General features: G+C 47.7%; 1 protein-coding gene across 6 annotated transcripts in view; it reads left to right on the top strand.

The window, feature by feature from the left end:
- ASB3 (ankyrin repeat and SOCS box containing 3) overlaps nt 1-16,938 on the top strand; it is an 89,377-nt gene that overhangs the window by 8,986 nt on the left and 63,453 nt on the right. For all 6 annotated transcript variants that reach the window (XM_069954779.1, XM_069954781.1, XM_069954777.1 and 3 more), the window contains exon 3: nt 248-406. In XM_069954779.1, coding sequence (XP_069810880.1) covers nt 248-406 — 159 coding nt within the window. The remainder of the gene's footprint in view (nt 1-247; nt 407-16,938) is intronic.

Below are 16,938 nucleotides of genomic sequence, written 5' to 3'. Positions count from 1 at the left end.
CTTAAGATTTTTTAAATAGAAACAAATTACAAATCTCTGGCACTTTCTGGGACCATTTGGTTTGAAAGGAAAAAAAAAAATTGTGAACAACCCCTTTAATTTCCCATGATGATACATGTATAGAGCTTGCAGCTTTAGCCCTGGTGAGACCTGCCTGGCAATAACTTACACCCAGTAGGGACAGTGCAGTTCTTCAGATTCCATCCTATGTAAATTTACCTAATACAATATAATTCTGCCCCGTCAGCTCCGTCCCGGACGTACGTAAAGTCGAAGACATTTGAAGGGGAGACGGCTCTGCATCTTGCTGCTAAACGTGGGAGCGTTGGATGTTGTGAGATCCTGCTGCGAGCGGGCGCCGACCCCAATGACCTCACCAATGATGACACCACGCCGCTCTTCCTAGGTAAGGTATAGAGGAGCCTAGAGGCAAATAAGTGATGGGGAACCTTTATCCCTCCAGCCATGCAGATCCCATTATGTCCTGACAACCAAAGCTTTGTCTATCCAGGCATGATGGGAGTTGTAGTTTTGCAAAAGCTGGAGTGCTGAAGGTTCCCCATCCCTGCAATTTTGGTATCACTTTACACCGTTACTTGGATCATCGTCGTATTTGACATTTGTCTGTCAAAATAGGGAGCCATATAGAAACCGGCGTCCAATTTCTGTAGATTTAAATGGCTATTCACAAAAACCTGACTATTATAGCGAACCCAGTAGTAAATTGTCCATTAGTTCTCACACATATCCGCTTTGCAGCTGTAATTGTTAGCCCTAATATCACATGGTTGGCTGTTTTCCTGCCAAAATATGCCCCCCCCCCCCCCAATTCTCTATATGTATATGGAAAGGGGGGACATGATGGAAGCAATGTCACCAACAATAAAGAGAGACATGTGAGGGTCCTTTTAGACACGCAGATAAAGCGCTTGTTTAGCCAACGACAAGTGCAGATTTTTTTTCCGTTTAACGATAGGTGTTTAGACTAGATAAATCGCTATGGAAGGTCGTTAATGTAATTGTAATTGTGTTCATAAATCTTCTGTTAATATTCGTATTTACGTTTGTATCTATATACTGACATCAGAGTTTACACTGAAAGACCTGAGAACCATTAACAATGACTTTGAGGTCAGCAGAAAAGATGCGACCAGTGACATACAAACGCCAAAAGAATATTCTGCACAGGGCGCCATCTACCCTAAAGCCGGCCCTGCTACCCCCTGACTTCTTATCTCTGCATTATCAGGCAAATCTGTCTTCACAACAGAAAAGTCAGTGAAGACGGGTTCTGCTGTGTCCATTATATCCTATGGAGGGGGGAGGGGCCTGAGGGAGATGAGGGAGCAGGAAGAAGAGACATGAAGGTCAGCTTTTTGTAGACTGTCTGGGCACCTAAAACGCAGGATTCAGGGGTCAGAAAGGTCAGTGCTTATCTAGGAGCTTGCTGAGAGAAGATTGCAGGGTGTTGTGCTGTGCAGGACTGCTCCGTGCTCACTCACTCCTCTCAGCTCCTCCCCTCTCTATAGAACACAATAGAGACAGAAATCCTGTTTCTTCTGAAGTGAGGGGGGAGCTAGGAAAACAGCTTTTTTTTTAGTACGGAAGGAAACTCTTTTGGTAAATAAAACCTATTACAGAGTTTCTTTAAATGGCTTGTATTATAGATATTTATTGTTTTCAGAAAAATGACCCTGAAATGACAGGTACGCTTTAAGTTGTCAGTCATAGATTTAAGAAAGTTGAATCTGCAATTTTTCTTTCTATGTTTTTGCGTTTGAACAAAAGAGTTTTAGTACTCTCCATTATATTCTTGAGCTAAGTAGTCCTCTCTATGCAGCCACATGCCCAGTTTGTTGGCTAAGGCTGGGTTCACACTACCATTTTACCTTTCAGTTTTTTTCATCCGTTTTTGCAAGAATAAACGGATCGAAGAAAAGTATGCATTTGTGTGCATCTGTTTTTCCATTGACTTCCATTATATTTAAAAACAAAAAAAAAAAATTAAGAAAAATAATACTAAAAGGGACGAATAGATGGAGCAGGGGGCTCTGTCTGCTAAAAATTATCGGTAAGTTTGTTACTGTAGGAAGAATAAAGAATTGTATATCAAAAGGGGTGTTTATGGGGTGTGGCTCGTCACCAGTGTTTTGGGTTGTTTTTTTTTCCCCTAGAATTTTTCAGTTAGAAGTACAGTCAGAACTACACAAAAGGAAAAGGGCATAGATAAGGGGTGTAATAGCTGTACAGGAATAGATGAGGAGTACAGTAGTAGTCACGGACGGATTAAAGGGGGGGGGGGGGCACAAGGAGCACGTACCTCTGGGCCTCCACCATTAGGGGGCCCCCACCAGCTGAAACCCGGAAGGGGAGTTCCGGAGCTATTTTTTTTTTTTTTTTTTTTAAACCCCTTCGCCGCCCCGGCGCCAACGTCCGCGCCCGGGCGGTTTGGGGGGGGGGGGGGGTGCGATGGGTCGGCCGGGGGATCAGGCAGGTACAGAGGCAGGCTGGAAAGGTCTCCCCCATGCATGGCCGGCGTGAGCTTCCGGTACAGACAGGCCGGAAGCTCACAGTGCAGCCCCGCGATGCCCGAACCTCTCTCCTGTTTGGCAGCGGCGTGATGACGTCACACGCACGCTGCTGAGCAAGGAAGAAGTTCGGGCATCGCGGGGCTGCACTGTGAGCTTCCGGCCTGTCTGTACCGGAAGCTCACGCCGGCCCTGCATGGGGGAGACCTTTCCAGCCTGCCTCTGTACCTGCCGCCCTGCTGAACCCCGGCTGGTCCCCCTGCCAGCCGGCTAATCCCCCGGACCCCCGGCTGGTCCCCCTGCCACCCAGCTGATCCCTCAGCCCCCCGACCGCTCCCTCTTCCCTCCCTGCCTGTCACCTCAGCTGCCCCCACCCATCCTCTCCCCCTGCCACCCCAGCTTACCCCGATCTTCTCCCCCAGCCCCCCGATCTTCTGCCCCTGCAACCCCAGCCGCCCTCCCATCTTCTCCCCCTGTCACCCCAACTACTCCCCCTGTTCCCCAGGTTCTCCCCCTACCCCGGTTGCCCCAGCTGCTCCCCCTGTTCCCCAGGTTCTCCCCCTCCCCCGGTCGCCCCAGCTGCTCTCCCTGCCCCCCAGCTTCGTCCCCTATTAGTGATGTTCTGGGGTCACTTCCCTGCACTGAGCCCCCACAGATCTATGTATTCTGATCTGCCACAAAGCATCCAGTGTACCCAACTACAACAGCTGCAGGCACTACAACTCCCAGCATGTACTGACAGTCTGCAGCCCTCAGGATATGCTGGGAGTTGTAGTACAGCAGTACAATCCTCTCATAACTGTAGACAGATGTATTGCTGGACCTTCAGGGCTGATGGTAGTCACCCACAGACTGCAGCCACCAGGACACTCTGCACACAGTGATTTATTCAGAGACTACAACTCCCAGCATACCCTGAGTTTTAGTTTGACTGAAAATGTTATTTACAAGGGATTTGTCACAGATACAGATGAATCCAGGAAAGTAGCGGGTCAGCATGTCACATTTCACTGGTTCTATACTGGTGGGCCCCAGGTGCCCCAGTCCGACACTGGACAGAAGCGGTCCCCAAATTAAGTTCCCGGCCTCCTTCCTTCCTCCATCACGTCTGTTTGATGAGAAGAGCGGGCATCAAGCAAAGCGGCACCCCAGTACCTAGTACTACTGCCAGCCGGGGGGTGCCGCTCAGTAGTACTGGTTGCTGGAGTGCCGGCCTCCAGCACCCAGTATACACCATGCAGGTAACCTGTCAGTGCCGAGGGGAAGGGGTGGGGGTGGGAGGGCTCCTCAGCATGCAAAGTGCCTAGGGCAGCATGAACTCTAAATACAGGCCTGGGTGTAGGGTTAACTGTCTCCCGCCCGGCAGGCTCCTCAGACTTCCCCCTGATAGAGACTTCCTGGAAGGTCCCGAACAACACTCTCCTGCTGCGACCCCCCCACCCCCGTCCTCCCTTCTGACCTCACTGAGGAGAGGACAGCGCACCGACGGGACCTCAAGTGGTAGGAAACCTGATTTCTCCAGCTGCAGCAGGGAGGTGACGTCACAGAGCCTGCTGGACGATCTGTCACAGCGGCTGCCAGGCTGAAGGAACCAGGAGAGAAGAGAGAAGACCCATCCCCCGCCCAGATCAGGTGAGTATGAGTGAATGGGGTATATTTACTATGGAGGACATTACAGCGGGGGTATATACTATGGAGGACATTACAGCAGGGGTATATATACCATGGGGGACATTACAGCAGGGGTATATATACCATGGGGGACATTACAGCAGGGGTATATATACCATGGGGGACATTACAGCAGGGGTATATATACCATGGGGGACATTACAGCAGGGGTATATACTATGGAGGACATTACAGCATGGGGTATATACTATGTATGGGGACACATATCAGAGCAGGGGGTATATACTATGTATGGGGACATTACAGCAGGGGGCATATACTGTACTATGTATGGGGTCACATATCAGAGTAGGGGGCATATACTATGGGGGCACATTCGAGAAGGTGGTATATACTATGGGGGCACATTAGAGCAGGGGGTATATACTATGCATGGGGACACATATCAGAGCAGGGGGCATATACTATGTAAGGGGACATTACAGCAGGGGGCATATACTATGGGGGCACATATCAGAACAGGGGGTATATACTATGTATGGAGACACAAATCAGAACAGGGGTATATACTATGTATGGGGACACATATCAGAGCATGGGCTATATACTATGGAGGCACATTAGAGCAGGGGGTATATACTATGGGGGCACATTACAGCAGGGGGCACAGCAGGGCTGGACATTATTACTATATGATGGCACAGCAGGGGGCAATATTACTATAGGTGGGCACAACATGAGGACTTTATTACTATACGGAGGCACAACAGGAGATATTACTATATGTGGGCACAGGGGACATTATTACTATATGGGAGCACAGCAGAGGATCCTACATACAGTCATACCTACATTCAGTGAGTCACTGAATTACATGTTTTTTCTTTGTTTTTTGTAGAAAACTATTTGGTAGGGAACCCTGAAGTGAAAAGGGAAATATTGCTCTTTGCCATAAAACACACGCTGCTTTTTAATAGCAGAGTTTTACTGTATCAGCTGAAATTGTGGCAAAACTGCATGAGATAATAATTCTGTAGTCTGTGTGCAGCATATGGTATATACTGTATATAGTCTGTGTGCAGTGTATGATATATAGCCTGTGTGCAGCGTATAGTATATACTGTATATAGTCTGTGTGCAGCATATAGTATATACTGTATATAGTCTGTGTGCAGCATATGGTATATACTGTATACAGTCTGTGTGCAGCATATGGTATATACTGTATACAGTCTGTGTGCAGCATGTGGTATATACTGTATATAGTCTGTGTGCAGCATATGGTATATACTGTATATAGTCTGTGTGCAGCATGTGGTATATACTGTATATATCCTGTGTGCAGCATATAGTATATACTGTATATATCCTGTGTGCAGCATATGGTATATACTGTATATAGTCTGTGTGCAGCATATGGTATATACTGTATATAGTCTGTGTGCAGTGTATGATATATAGCCTGAGAGCAGTGGATGATATATAGTCTGTGTGCAGCATATGATATATAGCCTGAGAGCAGTGGATGATATATAGTCTGTGTGCAGCATATGATATATAGCCTGAGAGCAGTGTATGAGATATAGCCTGTGTGCAGCATATGATATATAGCCTGAGAGCAGTGTATGAGATATAGCCTGTGTGCAGCATATCGTATATACTGTATATAGTCTGTTTGCAGCATATGACATATAGCCTGTGTGCAGCATATGGTATATACTGTATATATTCTGTGTGCAGCATATGACATATAGCCTGTGTGCAGCATATGATATATAGCCTGAGAGCAGTGTATGGTATATAGCCTGTGTGCAGCATATGGTGTATATCCTATGTATGTCATATGCTGCACACAGGCTATATATGCCATATCATGGGCTGCACACAGCTGTGTATTTTAATCCTTATGGTACGTTCACATGTACCATATCCGCTATATATTATACACAACCTTTAAGTACTTTCTGGTTGCTCCTTACTGCTTCAGCTAGTGTACATGGTTGGGAACTGCAGATGGGACTTAAACTTGCACGTCCAGGTTCCTTCACAGGGCTCCAGACTAAAAAATTTACCTGGGAGCCATTGGCTCCTAACCTGAAAAATTTAGGCGCCAAATCGAATATTTGGTCGCCAACATTTTAAACCATGTAAAATTAATGTTATGTTACATGGGACTTACTGTGTGCAGAGGCCGCGGCAGCAGCCTCCTCCTCCTCCTCCTCCTTTAGATTCTTTCTTTTCTTAGTTTGAAAACGTTCAACATGGAAACTTGCAACTTGACAACCATATACAGTCTGACTCAGTACTTCAGCCTCACTTGGCTAGCCTTTTAATGAGGCTTACTCTTCTGAACTTGAACTTAAAGGGAACCTGTCGACCCCCGTGCCGGGGTGACAGGCTCCCAACCCCCCTATACTCACCTCATCGCGCCGGGTCCCGCTTCTGAAGATGGCCGGGTCACGGAGATCTCAGCCGCTGCAGCCCGGCGTGCACACTGAGAGATGAGTCCAACGCTCATAGAGAATGACGGGAGAGTCCAGCGCTCCATCATTCTCTATGAGCGTTGGACTCATCTCTCAGTGTGCGCGTCGGGCTGCAGCGGCTGAGATCTCCGTGACCCGACCATCTTCAGAAGCGGGACCCGGCGCGATGAGGTGAGTATAGGTTCTAACGGGGGGTTGGGAGCCTGTCACCCCGTCACCGGGGGTGACAGGTTCCCTTTAAAAGCTTGCAACAGTCTATACATACTGAGCTAGACTTATGACTGCAGCCATAGTGACCCCCCACAAGATGTGTATATAAATAGATATATCTCTCACCTAGTGACTAATGCAAGTGACCCCCTACAATACAGACACCTGAGGGGCCCTGATAATAATAATTGTGCATATATCTATCTCCCAGTGTCTGCAGCCAGTTTGCCCTACACTTATAGATGGCCCCCTCACCTTATAGATGCCCCCTCTCCCCCCATTATAGATGCCCCCTCCTCCCCCCCATTATAGATGCCCCCTCTCACCCCCATTATAGATGCCCCCTCTTCTCCCCCCCCCTTATAGATACCCCCTCCCCTTATAGATGCCTCCTCTCCCCCCCCCATTATAGATGCCCCCTCTTCTCCCCCCCTTATAGATACCCCCTCCCCTTATAGATGACCCCCTCTACCCCCATTATAGATGCCCCCTCCTCCCCCCCATTATAGATGCCCCCTCTCCCCCCCATTATAGATGCCCCCTCTCCCCCCCATTATAGATGCCCCCTCCTACCCCCATTATAGATGCCCCCTCTCCCCCCCATTATAGATGCCCCCTCTTCTCCCCCCCTTATAGATACCCCCTCCCCTTATAGATGGCCCCCTCTCCCCCCCTTGAAGATGGCCCCTCTTCTCCCCCCATTATAGATGCCCCCCCTTTCCTCTATGCTAAGCAGTATTTAAAAAAAACAAACACACAAACTCACCTGACAACCCGCTCCCCCGGCGATCCTCTTCTTCTTCAGGTGCTGTCCCCGGCAGCGCGGCGCGTCAGTGAGCTCCCTGTACGCCGGGGCTGGGACTTCTGACACAGGAAGCGTCTCTGACGTGCGCTTCCTGTGCCGGAAGTCAGGGCCCCAGGCAGCTCACTGATGCGCTGCGCTGCCGGGGATAGGACGGGACACCCCCGGCAGCTGCGCATCAGCCGGGGGCCCGGACTTAAAGAGACAGCGCGCCGCTGCCGGGGCCAGTCGCAAATGGCGCCCAGATTAATAAATCTGGGCGCCATTTGCAAAATTTCAGTCGCATTGGCGACCATTTTGGTCGCTATCTGGAGCCCTGCTTCAGCGATTCACATCTGCATCTGCTGCTGTGGGGGCTAACACAGGGGGCAAGAGAGCACAGAGAGTACTGAAGTGCTGTGTTCTCGCATTATGTATTATAAACACAAAGTGGGAACACACCCCTCCCCGTCCTGTCTCTAGGGCCTGGCATCTTCCTCTGGACTGCAGCCTCTAGTGACCATCACATGCAAAACAGAGGAGGATGCTGAGCCACACAGCCAGGAGTGAGGAGGGGTAGGTGCTAAGTCTGCTACAGTAAGTAGCCACCTGTATAGATTGCTGTATGGGATGTATTTGGAAAAAAAAAAATGGGGGGGCCCCCAACAAACTTTTTGCCAAGGCCTCCACCAACCTTAATCTGGCCCTGGTAGTAGTACAGGAACAGATGAGGGGCAGGGGTGTAACTAGGAGTCATGAGGCTCCATAGCAAACAACTGCATAGGGCCCCATGAAACCTTGGTAGCTGAGGGTGACTGGGGCGTACTGGGGTAGCTGGGGCAGACTGGGAAGTGACTGGAGCTTTATTACCTTTAGCATCATCCCCCTCATGTGGGCCCCTCAGTATACCACCAGTATAATACAGTGTGGTGTGAGACTGCTGGTATATACTGAGGAGCCCACATGAGGGGATGATGGTGGAGGATATAAAGCTATATATATTGGTGTGAGAGGCTGGGAGACTCAGAGCTGTGTATACAGTATATACCAGTCACAGCTCTGATCACTATTCTCCTCTCACACCAGTATATATAGCTTTTCCTCCTCCACCATAATCCCCTCATGTGGGCTCCTCACCATTACCTGCTCCTTGCAGCACACGGCCATCTTCATTGGTAGTGACTAAATCCCATACCATAAGGGGACCTCGCTGGGGGCGGGCACACAGCTCCCAAGCAAGCCCCGCCCCGGCCAAATGTCATTGGCTGCTCCACTTCAGGCTTCCTAGCAGTCAAAATCAGACCCTGCCGGATCCCCGACCCTAATCCGAATGTTTAGTATTAGGGTTAGGGTTGGGGGTCGGATTAGGGTTACTACATGACTTAACTATGTCCTTCCAACACAACAACCCTAACCCTCGGGGTTGGTGCTAATTAGGAGGGTTCGGGTTAGAGTTGGGGCTGTGGGGAGGGTTAGAAGGTGACAAATCAGTGGGACGTAACCCTAAGCCGACCCCCAACCCTAATACTAAACATTCAGATTAGGGTTGGGGGTCCGGAAGGGTCTGATTTTGACTGCTAGGAAGCCAGGAGTGGAGCAGCCAATGAAATCCGTCCGCGGCGGGGCTTGTCTGGGAACTGTGTGCCCGCCCCCAGCAAGGTCCCTTTACAGTATGGGATTTAGTCACTACCCATCTTCATTACCCTCAGGGTCTTCTAGCCCAGAGGCAGGAGTGTCTTCCCTGCCAGGACCTGAAGGTGGAGAGAGCGGCATCTAGTGGATGGAGGTAGAATATACAGCCTCCAGTCATTACTGCCAGATTTACTTTAATTATGCTTATAGTTAGCATTGGGGGCCACTATGGGGGCGGAGTGTGACATCATGGGGCGGGGCTTGCCGGGATATACGAGGGGCATTAAAGGGGTAGTGCGGCGCTAAACAATTATTCACAAAAAAACACACATTACAAAGTTATACAACACGACATGAGATGCGGTGAGTATAATGCACCACACTTCCGGGTCTAGCGTGGGTGGGGGGAAACACTGGGAAGGGGGCCATTCACATACATAACATACATTACAAAGTTGTATAACTTTGTAATGTGTGTTGTTTTGTGAATAATTGTATAGCGCCGCACTACCCCTTTAATTTGCCGGGACTGCCCTGTCGAATTTGGGACAGTCCCGGCAAAACCGGGACTGTTGACAACTATGCCTTCAGCAGCAGTCACAGATTCCTGCTATTAGGATCAGTAGCTTTTGTCTTTGATTTCCAGTCGCAGTCTCTGTAAGCCGCGTCACTGTAGTTTGATCTCACTATAAAGCTCTTTCATACGGCGTTCACTGATGTTCCCAGATCAGACGTTTTCGTTTTAATCTTGTGTGACATATCAAAAGGTAATTTTTACTGGATTTCCACTTTAAAGGGGTCTCCTCATCTAAACAATCGTCTTTATTATAGCTACTTACACCTATACAAGTTTATGCGTTAACAATTTTATTGTTTGAAAAAGGTCCCCGTTCTCCGTACTTGCATTCTCTTACATTATTAATAGAGATGAGTGAGTACTACATTTCTCAAATCAACTGGTCCCAAAGATTTGTAATTTACTTCTGTTTAAAAATCTCCAATCTTCCAGTACTTATCAGCTGCTGTATGCCCTGCAGGAAGTGGTGTATTCTCTCCTCTGTCCATGTCAGGAACTGTCCTGAGCAGGAGAGGTTTTCTATGGGGATTTGCTGCTGCACACACTGTGTGAACCCGGTCTTACAGGCTAATTGATTTTACTGCATTATTTCTCTTTTTTTTTTTTTCTCTTCTGAACTCGCAGCCGTGTTCTCTGTAATGTGAGGTGTGAGGTTCTGCTGATCTCTCCAAGCATGTTCCTTAATAAAAGAAATCTCTTTTTAGTCTAAATTTTTTAGTTTTCTTTTCCAAGAATCGGCAGGAGTTCTCCCTGGACTTACAGAACAGTATTCCCGCCCAGCGCAGTACTTAGGTTTAATAATAGCCGCAATAATAAGCGCATGCCGCAGAGATGTACAACGGCCCCAACCCTGCACCCAAAGTACAGTCCCGGCCTGAGAATTTATGTTACAATTTATGAATCAATGATCTGGTGGACAACATGGTTCTCTATAAAAGATGTGACTGCTGCGCGGGGTCTCGTCGGCTCACGGAAAACAAATCTATGTTATTAATGGGGCGTCGGGGCCGCCATGTTTGGTTTGTCACTGCAATAAAAGTTGGTGCCGCTATACATTTACTGAATGGGCTCCAGCGCCGCTAATGTCTTTCTATTACTGCCCGATTTGTACTAATAGCACGAAAGCCTGTAACTGTAAATTTACTGTCAGGATAACGGACGCGGTTCATCCAAGAGACTACTATGTGCAAACCAGAATAAGCCGCAGGCACCTAGGTGAGGGGGATATATAATATATGTATGTATATGAGATATTTCTTTTTTTCTTGTGATTTGATGTAGCAGAGCTGTGTTAGTTATGTAGTGCAGCTCGACAGGATTACTTAGCTCAGCAGATGAACAATGTAGTCAAAGAGTTAAAGGGTAAATTTAGCTGGACTAGATATATCTGTATCTGACTCACATAAGGCTTTGTGGTTTGCAAATGATTTTGATTAAAGGGTTAAATTATCCAGCGCTACAAAAACATGGCCGCTTTCTTCCGGAGACAGCACCGCTCTTGTCACCAGTTTGGGTGCAGGTTTTGTAATTTAGTTCTATTGAAGTGAATGGAGCTTAAAGTGACACTTTTTGCATTATGACTTTACTTTTATGACTCTACACAGGTGTAAAGGGTAAATTTTGAAGTTTTTATACCTTATCATATGTCATGGTGCTTGTTCCAGTAAAAAAATGATCTTTTATCATCTGCGGATTGGTCTACCTGGGTGGGGCTTCACGGATGCGGCACCACTTAGCACTGCCCACGTCGCCACTGTAGACTACGCCCCGCCCCCCTCGACTGCCATTAGTTTGGGCCGACCTATAGGCGGTGGGGCCTAGACCTTTAGGCCGACCCATTCCAATGGCTGCCGAGGGGGCGGGGCCTAGACGGCTGCGGCGTCGCAGAGGGACTGGGTCTATGGTGTCGTTGTGGGCGGGCATAAGTGGCACTTTGGCTCAGAAGCCCCACCCAGGTGGCACAATCCACAGATGATAAAAGATCACTCTTAACTGGAACAAGCACCATGATGTATGATGAAATATAAGGTATGAAAACTGCAAAATTTACCCATTACACCTGTGTAAAGGAGTCAGAATGCAAAAAGGGGGCGACAGTGTCACTTTAATTGCAAACCGCACCTGACCTGGAGACAAGTGTGGTGCTATGTCTGGAAGAAAGGGGCCATGGTTTTGTGGCGCTGGAAAACCCCTTTAACCCCTTTGCTTCCCGAGGGGAGTTTAAAGAGGGGTCGTGCTGAGACCCCAGACTGAGCGGCGCTGCTTCCGTCTCTATAAGTCAACACGGTGCCATCACTGTGCCGGCTCATTAAGCATTTAAATACAGCTGCACAACCTAACAGCTGCATTTTAATGCAATGTCCCTGGTGTCTAGTGGGCCAGATCTCCCCCCCCCCCCCCCATGATGCGATTGCGGGGGAAAGATCCGTTGTTCTGCCCGGGCCGTGCCTCAGCGTTGCACAGACGCTGATCCTGGCTCGGCAATACACTGCTCTGGGCTGCAGCAGCCCGAGCAATGTATCACTGATCTAATGGATCAGTGCTGTGTATATAGAGGTTTACATATATATATATATATATATATATATATATATATATATATATATATATTTTTTTTTTATATTAATAAAAAATCCCCCTCACCTAATAATTTCCTATGTCTCCTCCCTCATTTCTGTTTACCGCCCTACCTACACCCGTTCCCTGAAATGCATAACACAACAATGTCCGACTCATTCCCAATACCCCCAAACCTTCAAACGGACCCCCGGAAAATCTTCTTTTTAAGCAACTTATTATAGTTACCTAACTGCCCCCCCCCCCCACTCCAAGTACTTAGTGGCATTGGTTAATTCACCCTTTTTACCTGCATTATTATCCTATGTATAATACATGGCCCGACCATTGTAGCAATGAGGCACTTTTGTCTCGAACCCTCTCCTCACAGACTGTAAGCTCAGGTGATCAGGACCCGCACTCCCATACTTACCTAGCCCTGGTCCCCTGCTGCCCCACTGGTCTTGTTCTTTTCTCTTCTTGCTTACTGGACGAGTGTTTGGGAACAAGAAGCAGGAGGAAGAGATAATGTCAGGGGCCAGACAGAGGCCATTTCCCAGCAATATCTTAATAATAATAATAATAATAATAATATTTTATTTATGTGTTTTTGCAATGCGAGTGCAAGAATTACAATTTAGTGCTAGAATCCCCCTTTAAGGGTTTAACCAGGGTAAAAAAAATGACAGCTTTCTTCCAAAAACAGTAATTCTGTAGGTTGTATTGCACCTTAGTTCCATTGGAGTGAATGAAGCAAATACCACACACAACCTGAGGACTGGGTAGATGCTGTTTTTGGAAGAAAACAGCCGTTTTTTTTTTTTTTTTTAGTTCTGGATAAACCCCTTCTTTCTTTTTGGATATTTCTATGTGATGGCAACTTATGAACTGGTCTTGGGGTACAAACCCACACACCGTATATGCAGCAAATACGCAGCAAATACGCAGCAGTTTGATGGTGAAGATTTGATGCTGTGTTCAGTTATTTAGATCTAATCTGCTGCGTATTTGCTGCGTATCGCAGCAGTAAATACGCAGCATATACGGTGTGTGGGTTTATACCCTTAAAGAGATTGTTCACCATTTTTTTTTTTCCAAATTAACTGGTGCCAGAGATTTGTAATTTATGTCTATTACGTCTGCTGTATGTCCTGCAGGAAGTGGTGTATTCTCTTTAGTCTGGCACAGTGCTCTCTGCTGCCACCTCTGTCCATGTCAGGAACTGTCCAGAGCAGCAGCAAATCCCCATAGAAAACCTCTCCTGCTCTGGACAGTTCCTGACATGGACAGAGGTGGCAGCAGAGAGCGCTGTGTGACTGGAGAGAATACACCACTCCCTGCAGAACATACATCAGCTGATAAGTACTGGAAGACTGGAGATTTTTTAAATAGAAGTAAATTACAAATCTCTGGCACTTTCTGCCACCAGTTGATTTAAAAGAAAACAAATTGGGGTGAACTAGCCCTTTAAAGCTAATAAATACTTACACAGCCAGGGGGCGCCGTGGCCTGGGATGATTTATGTATGTGATGTTTTACCCCTCCAATGAGCTGCCTGAGGTTTTAGTTTGGTGTTCTGTATTAAATTATAGAGATTGCTCATCTTTCATGCATAAAATGCCGACTGCGCACGTAGTCCACCTCCAGAGTTTATCTAGCCGCAGCTTAATGGTAATTTCCAGTCTTCTCTGTGGGTGATGTGTTCCTTGAGAAGTCTCTGCCTTGACAAAGTAAGCAACGCAATGTGTTCTCTGTTATCATTAAAAGGCTCCGTCTCCCGGATTGTGCCAGGTGCTTGCCGCACGCTGCACGCCATTGTTCTTCCTAAATGAACATCGTGCGAAAGCCTGTTATTTCAGATACATTACCTTAACATTTATGTCATTAATTGAGCAGCATATTCTAAAGTTTTATCAGCTAGGAGAGGTTGCTAAGTGACTACCCACGTTATGTCATTGTAAATAGCTCCTCTCCTCAAATTGTCGGGGGAACTTCAGCTCTAAAACTTTTCTTGGCTTTTGTTACCTGCCGAATGCTTTTCTGATGCCGTCGTGCTGCTTTCTGACGGTACAAAAGCCAATGTGCCTCACAGGTGTTAAAGGAAGCCTCCATTTGTCAGAGGTGGGCTTCTCTTCATGGAATCCCCACTATTTTTATTGAAAATGATAGTCTATGCTCTTTGTCTCCACTTTGCTTCTCCCTTTTTTCACCCCTCCCCCCCTCACTTTCCATTCTATTCATTTCCCTTCCCTCTCTATTGTCCTTGCTTTCCCCCTTTCTTTTCTTTCCTTCTTCCCTTTCTACCTCTCTTTCCCTTCCCTCCCCCCCTCTCTTTGCCCTTATTTCCTTCTTTCTCATCTCTTTCCCTTCTTTTTATCCTCTTTCCCTTTCTCCTCTTCTTTTCCTTTGTTTCCACCTCTTTGACTTCCTTTTCTCCTCTTTTTTTTACCCTCTCATCTTTCCCTTCCTTTCCCCCTCTCTTTCCCTTCCTTTCTCCCTCTTTGCTTTCCTTTCTCCCTCTCTTTCCCCTCTCTTTCCCTTCCTTTCCCCCTCTCTCTTTCCCTTCTTTTCTCCCTCTCTTTGCCTTCCTTTCCCTCCTCTCTCTTTCCCTTCTTTTCTTCCTCTCTTTGCCTTCCTTTCCCTCCTCTTTCCCTTCCTTTCCCCCCTCTCTCTTTCCCTTCCATTCCCCCTCTCTCTTTCCCTTCCTTTCCCCTCCTTTCCCCTCTCTCTTTCCCTTCCTTTCCCCTCTCTCTTTCCCTTCCTTTCCCCTCTCTCTTTCCCTTCCTTTCCCCTCCTTTCCCCTCTCTCTTTCCCTTCCTTTCCCCCTCTCTTTTCCTTCCTTTCCCCCTCTCTTTCCCTTCATTTCCCTTCCTTTCCCCTCTCTTTCCCTTCCTTTCCCCTCTCTCTTTCCCTTCCTTTCCCTTCCTTTCCCCTCTCTCTTTCCCTTCCTTTCCCCCTCTCTCTTTCCCTTCCTTTCCCCTCTCTCTTTCCCTTCCTTTCCCCTCTCTCTTTCCCTTCCTTTCCCCCTCTCTTTCCCTTCCTTTCTCTTCCTTTCCCCTCTCTTTCCCTTCCTTTCCCCTCTCTCTTTCCCTTCCTTTCCCTTCCTTTCCCCCCTCTCTCTTTCCCTTCCTTTCCCCTCTTTCCTTTCCTTTCCCCCCTCTCTCTTTCCCTTCCTTTCCCCTCTCTTTCCCTTCCTTTCCCCCTCTCTCTTTCCCTTCCTTTCCCTTCCTTTCCCCCTCTTTCTTCGCCTTCCTTTCCCTCTCTTTTTGCCTTTCTTTCCCTCCTAACTAAAGTACCATCTTAAAGGGGTTATCCAGGGAGCAGAAAAGGTCCTACCTGTTTCGTTCCCTGGCGCAGGCTCATCAGAGGTTTATTTATAGTAATTTAGAGCTGACAGTTTCTATTTTAAAGCGGCACTATCAGCAGGTTCTTCCCAGAGTAGCTGTGTCCCTCAGTAGTATATGGCAGTTACTTTCGCCCCTCTCCTCCCCCGCATTGCTTCTAAAATCGCTAAATGCTCTTATGCAAATTACTTGCTTAAGAGCATTTAGGGCATTGCTCGTGGCTGAAGAGCATTGCCGCGCCCCTCCCGTCCTGCCCATCCCGCCCACTATGCATATTCATAACTGCATAGTGGGCTCTATACACGGCCGCAACACAGAGAAGCAGTCCCGCCTGAGATGGTCTACTTCCCGCGCATGCGTGAATCCCCCAGGCTCCTGACAATCCTCCCGGAGGTTCCTCAAGACGTAAGCATAAGATAGACTTTATACTTACGTCTTGAGGAACCTCTGGGTGGATCGGCGGCGGCCCGGGGGATTCATGCATGCGCGGGAAGTAGACCGTCTCCGACTGGACTGCTTCTCTGTGTTGCGGCCGTGTATAGAGCCCACTATGCAGTTATGAATATGCATAGTGGGCAGGACGGGAGGGGCGCGGCCCCAAGCAACGCCCTACCACACTTCCGGGTTCACGGGTGGGGGTGGTGGGACACGGGAAGGGGGCCATTCACAGACATAACATACATTACAAAGTTGTATAACTTTGTAATGTGTGTTAGTCTGTGAATAATTCTTTACCGCCGCACTACCCCTTTAAGCAAGTAGTTTGCATAAGAGCATTTAACGATTTTAGAAGCAAAAGAGGAGAGGGGCAAAAGTAACTGCTATATACTACTGAGGGACACAGCTACTCTGGGAAGAACCTGCTTTAAGGGTCCGGTCACAAGTCCTGTATTGCAGTGCATTTTACACAGTGAGTTTTTTGCAGTGGAATCCACTGCCACACTGATCACTGTTTAAAGTCTATGGTGCTCCATTCTCAGCGCAGGAGACCGGAGTGACGGGCATCAGGGAAGTGTGGACAGGAAAGTATGGCTTCTTTGTTGTTTTTTTTTTTGTTTTTTACTATGCCAGCAACACAATTACTCATGTGTTACACAGCTTTACAAGGCAATGGACTTTATTCTCGCAGTGGACTAAAAATCCACTGACCGAATGGACTGAGTGCCATAGACTTTAATAGTAATCCTAATTGGAG

This window comes from Dendropsophus ebraccatus, chromosome 15, assembly GCF_027789765.1.
Source record: "Dendropsophus ebraccatus isolate aDenEbr1 chromosome 15, aDenEbr1.pat, whole genome shotgun sequence".
Lineage (NCBI taxonomy): Eukaryota > Metazoa > Chordata > Amphibia > Anura > Hylidae > Dendropsophus > Dendropsophus ebraccatus.
The sequence above is the reverse complement of the archived record's forward strand: the minus strand, read 5'-3'. Positions and strand labels throughout refer to the sequence as shown.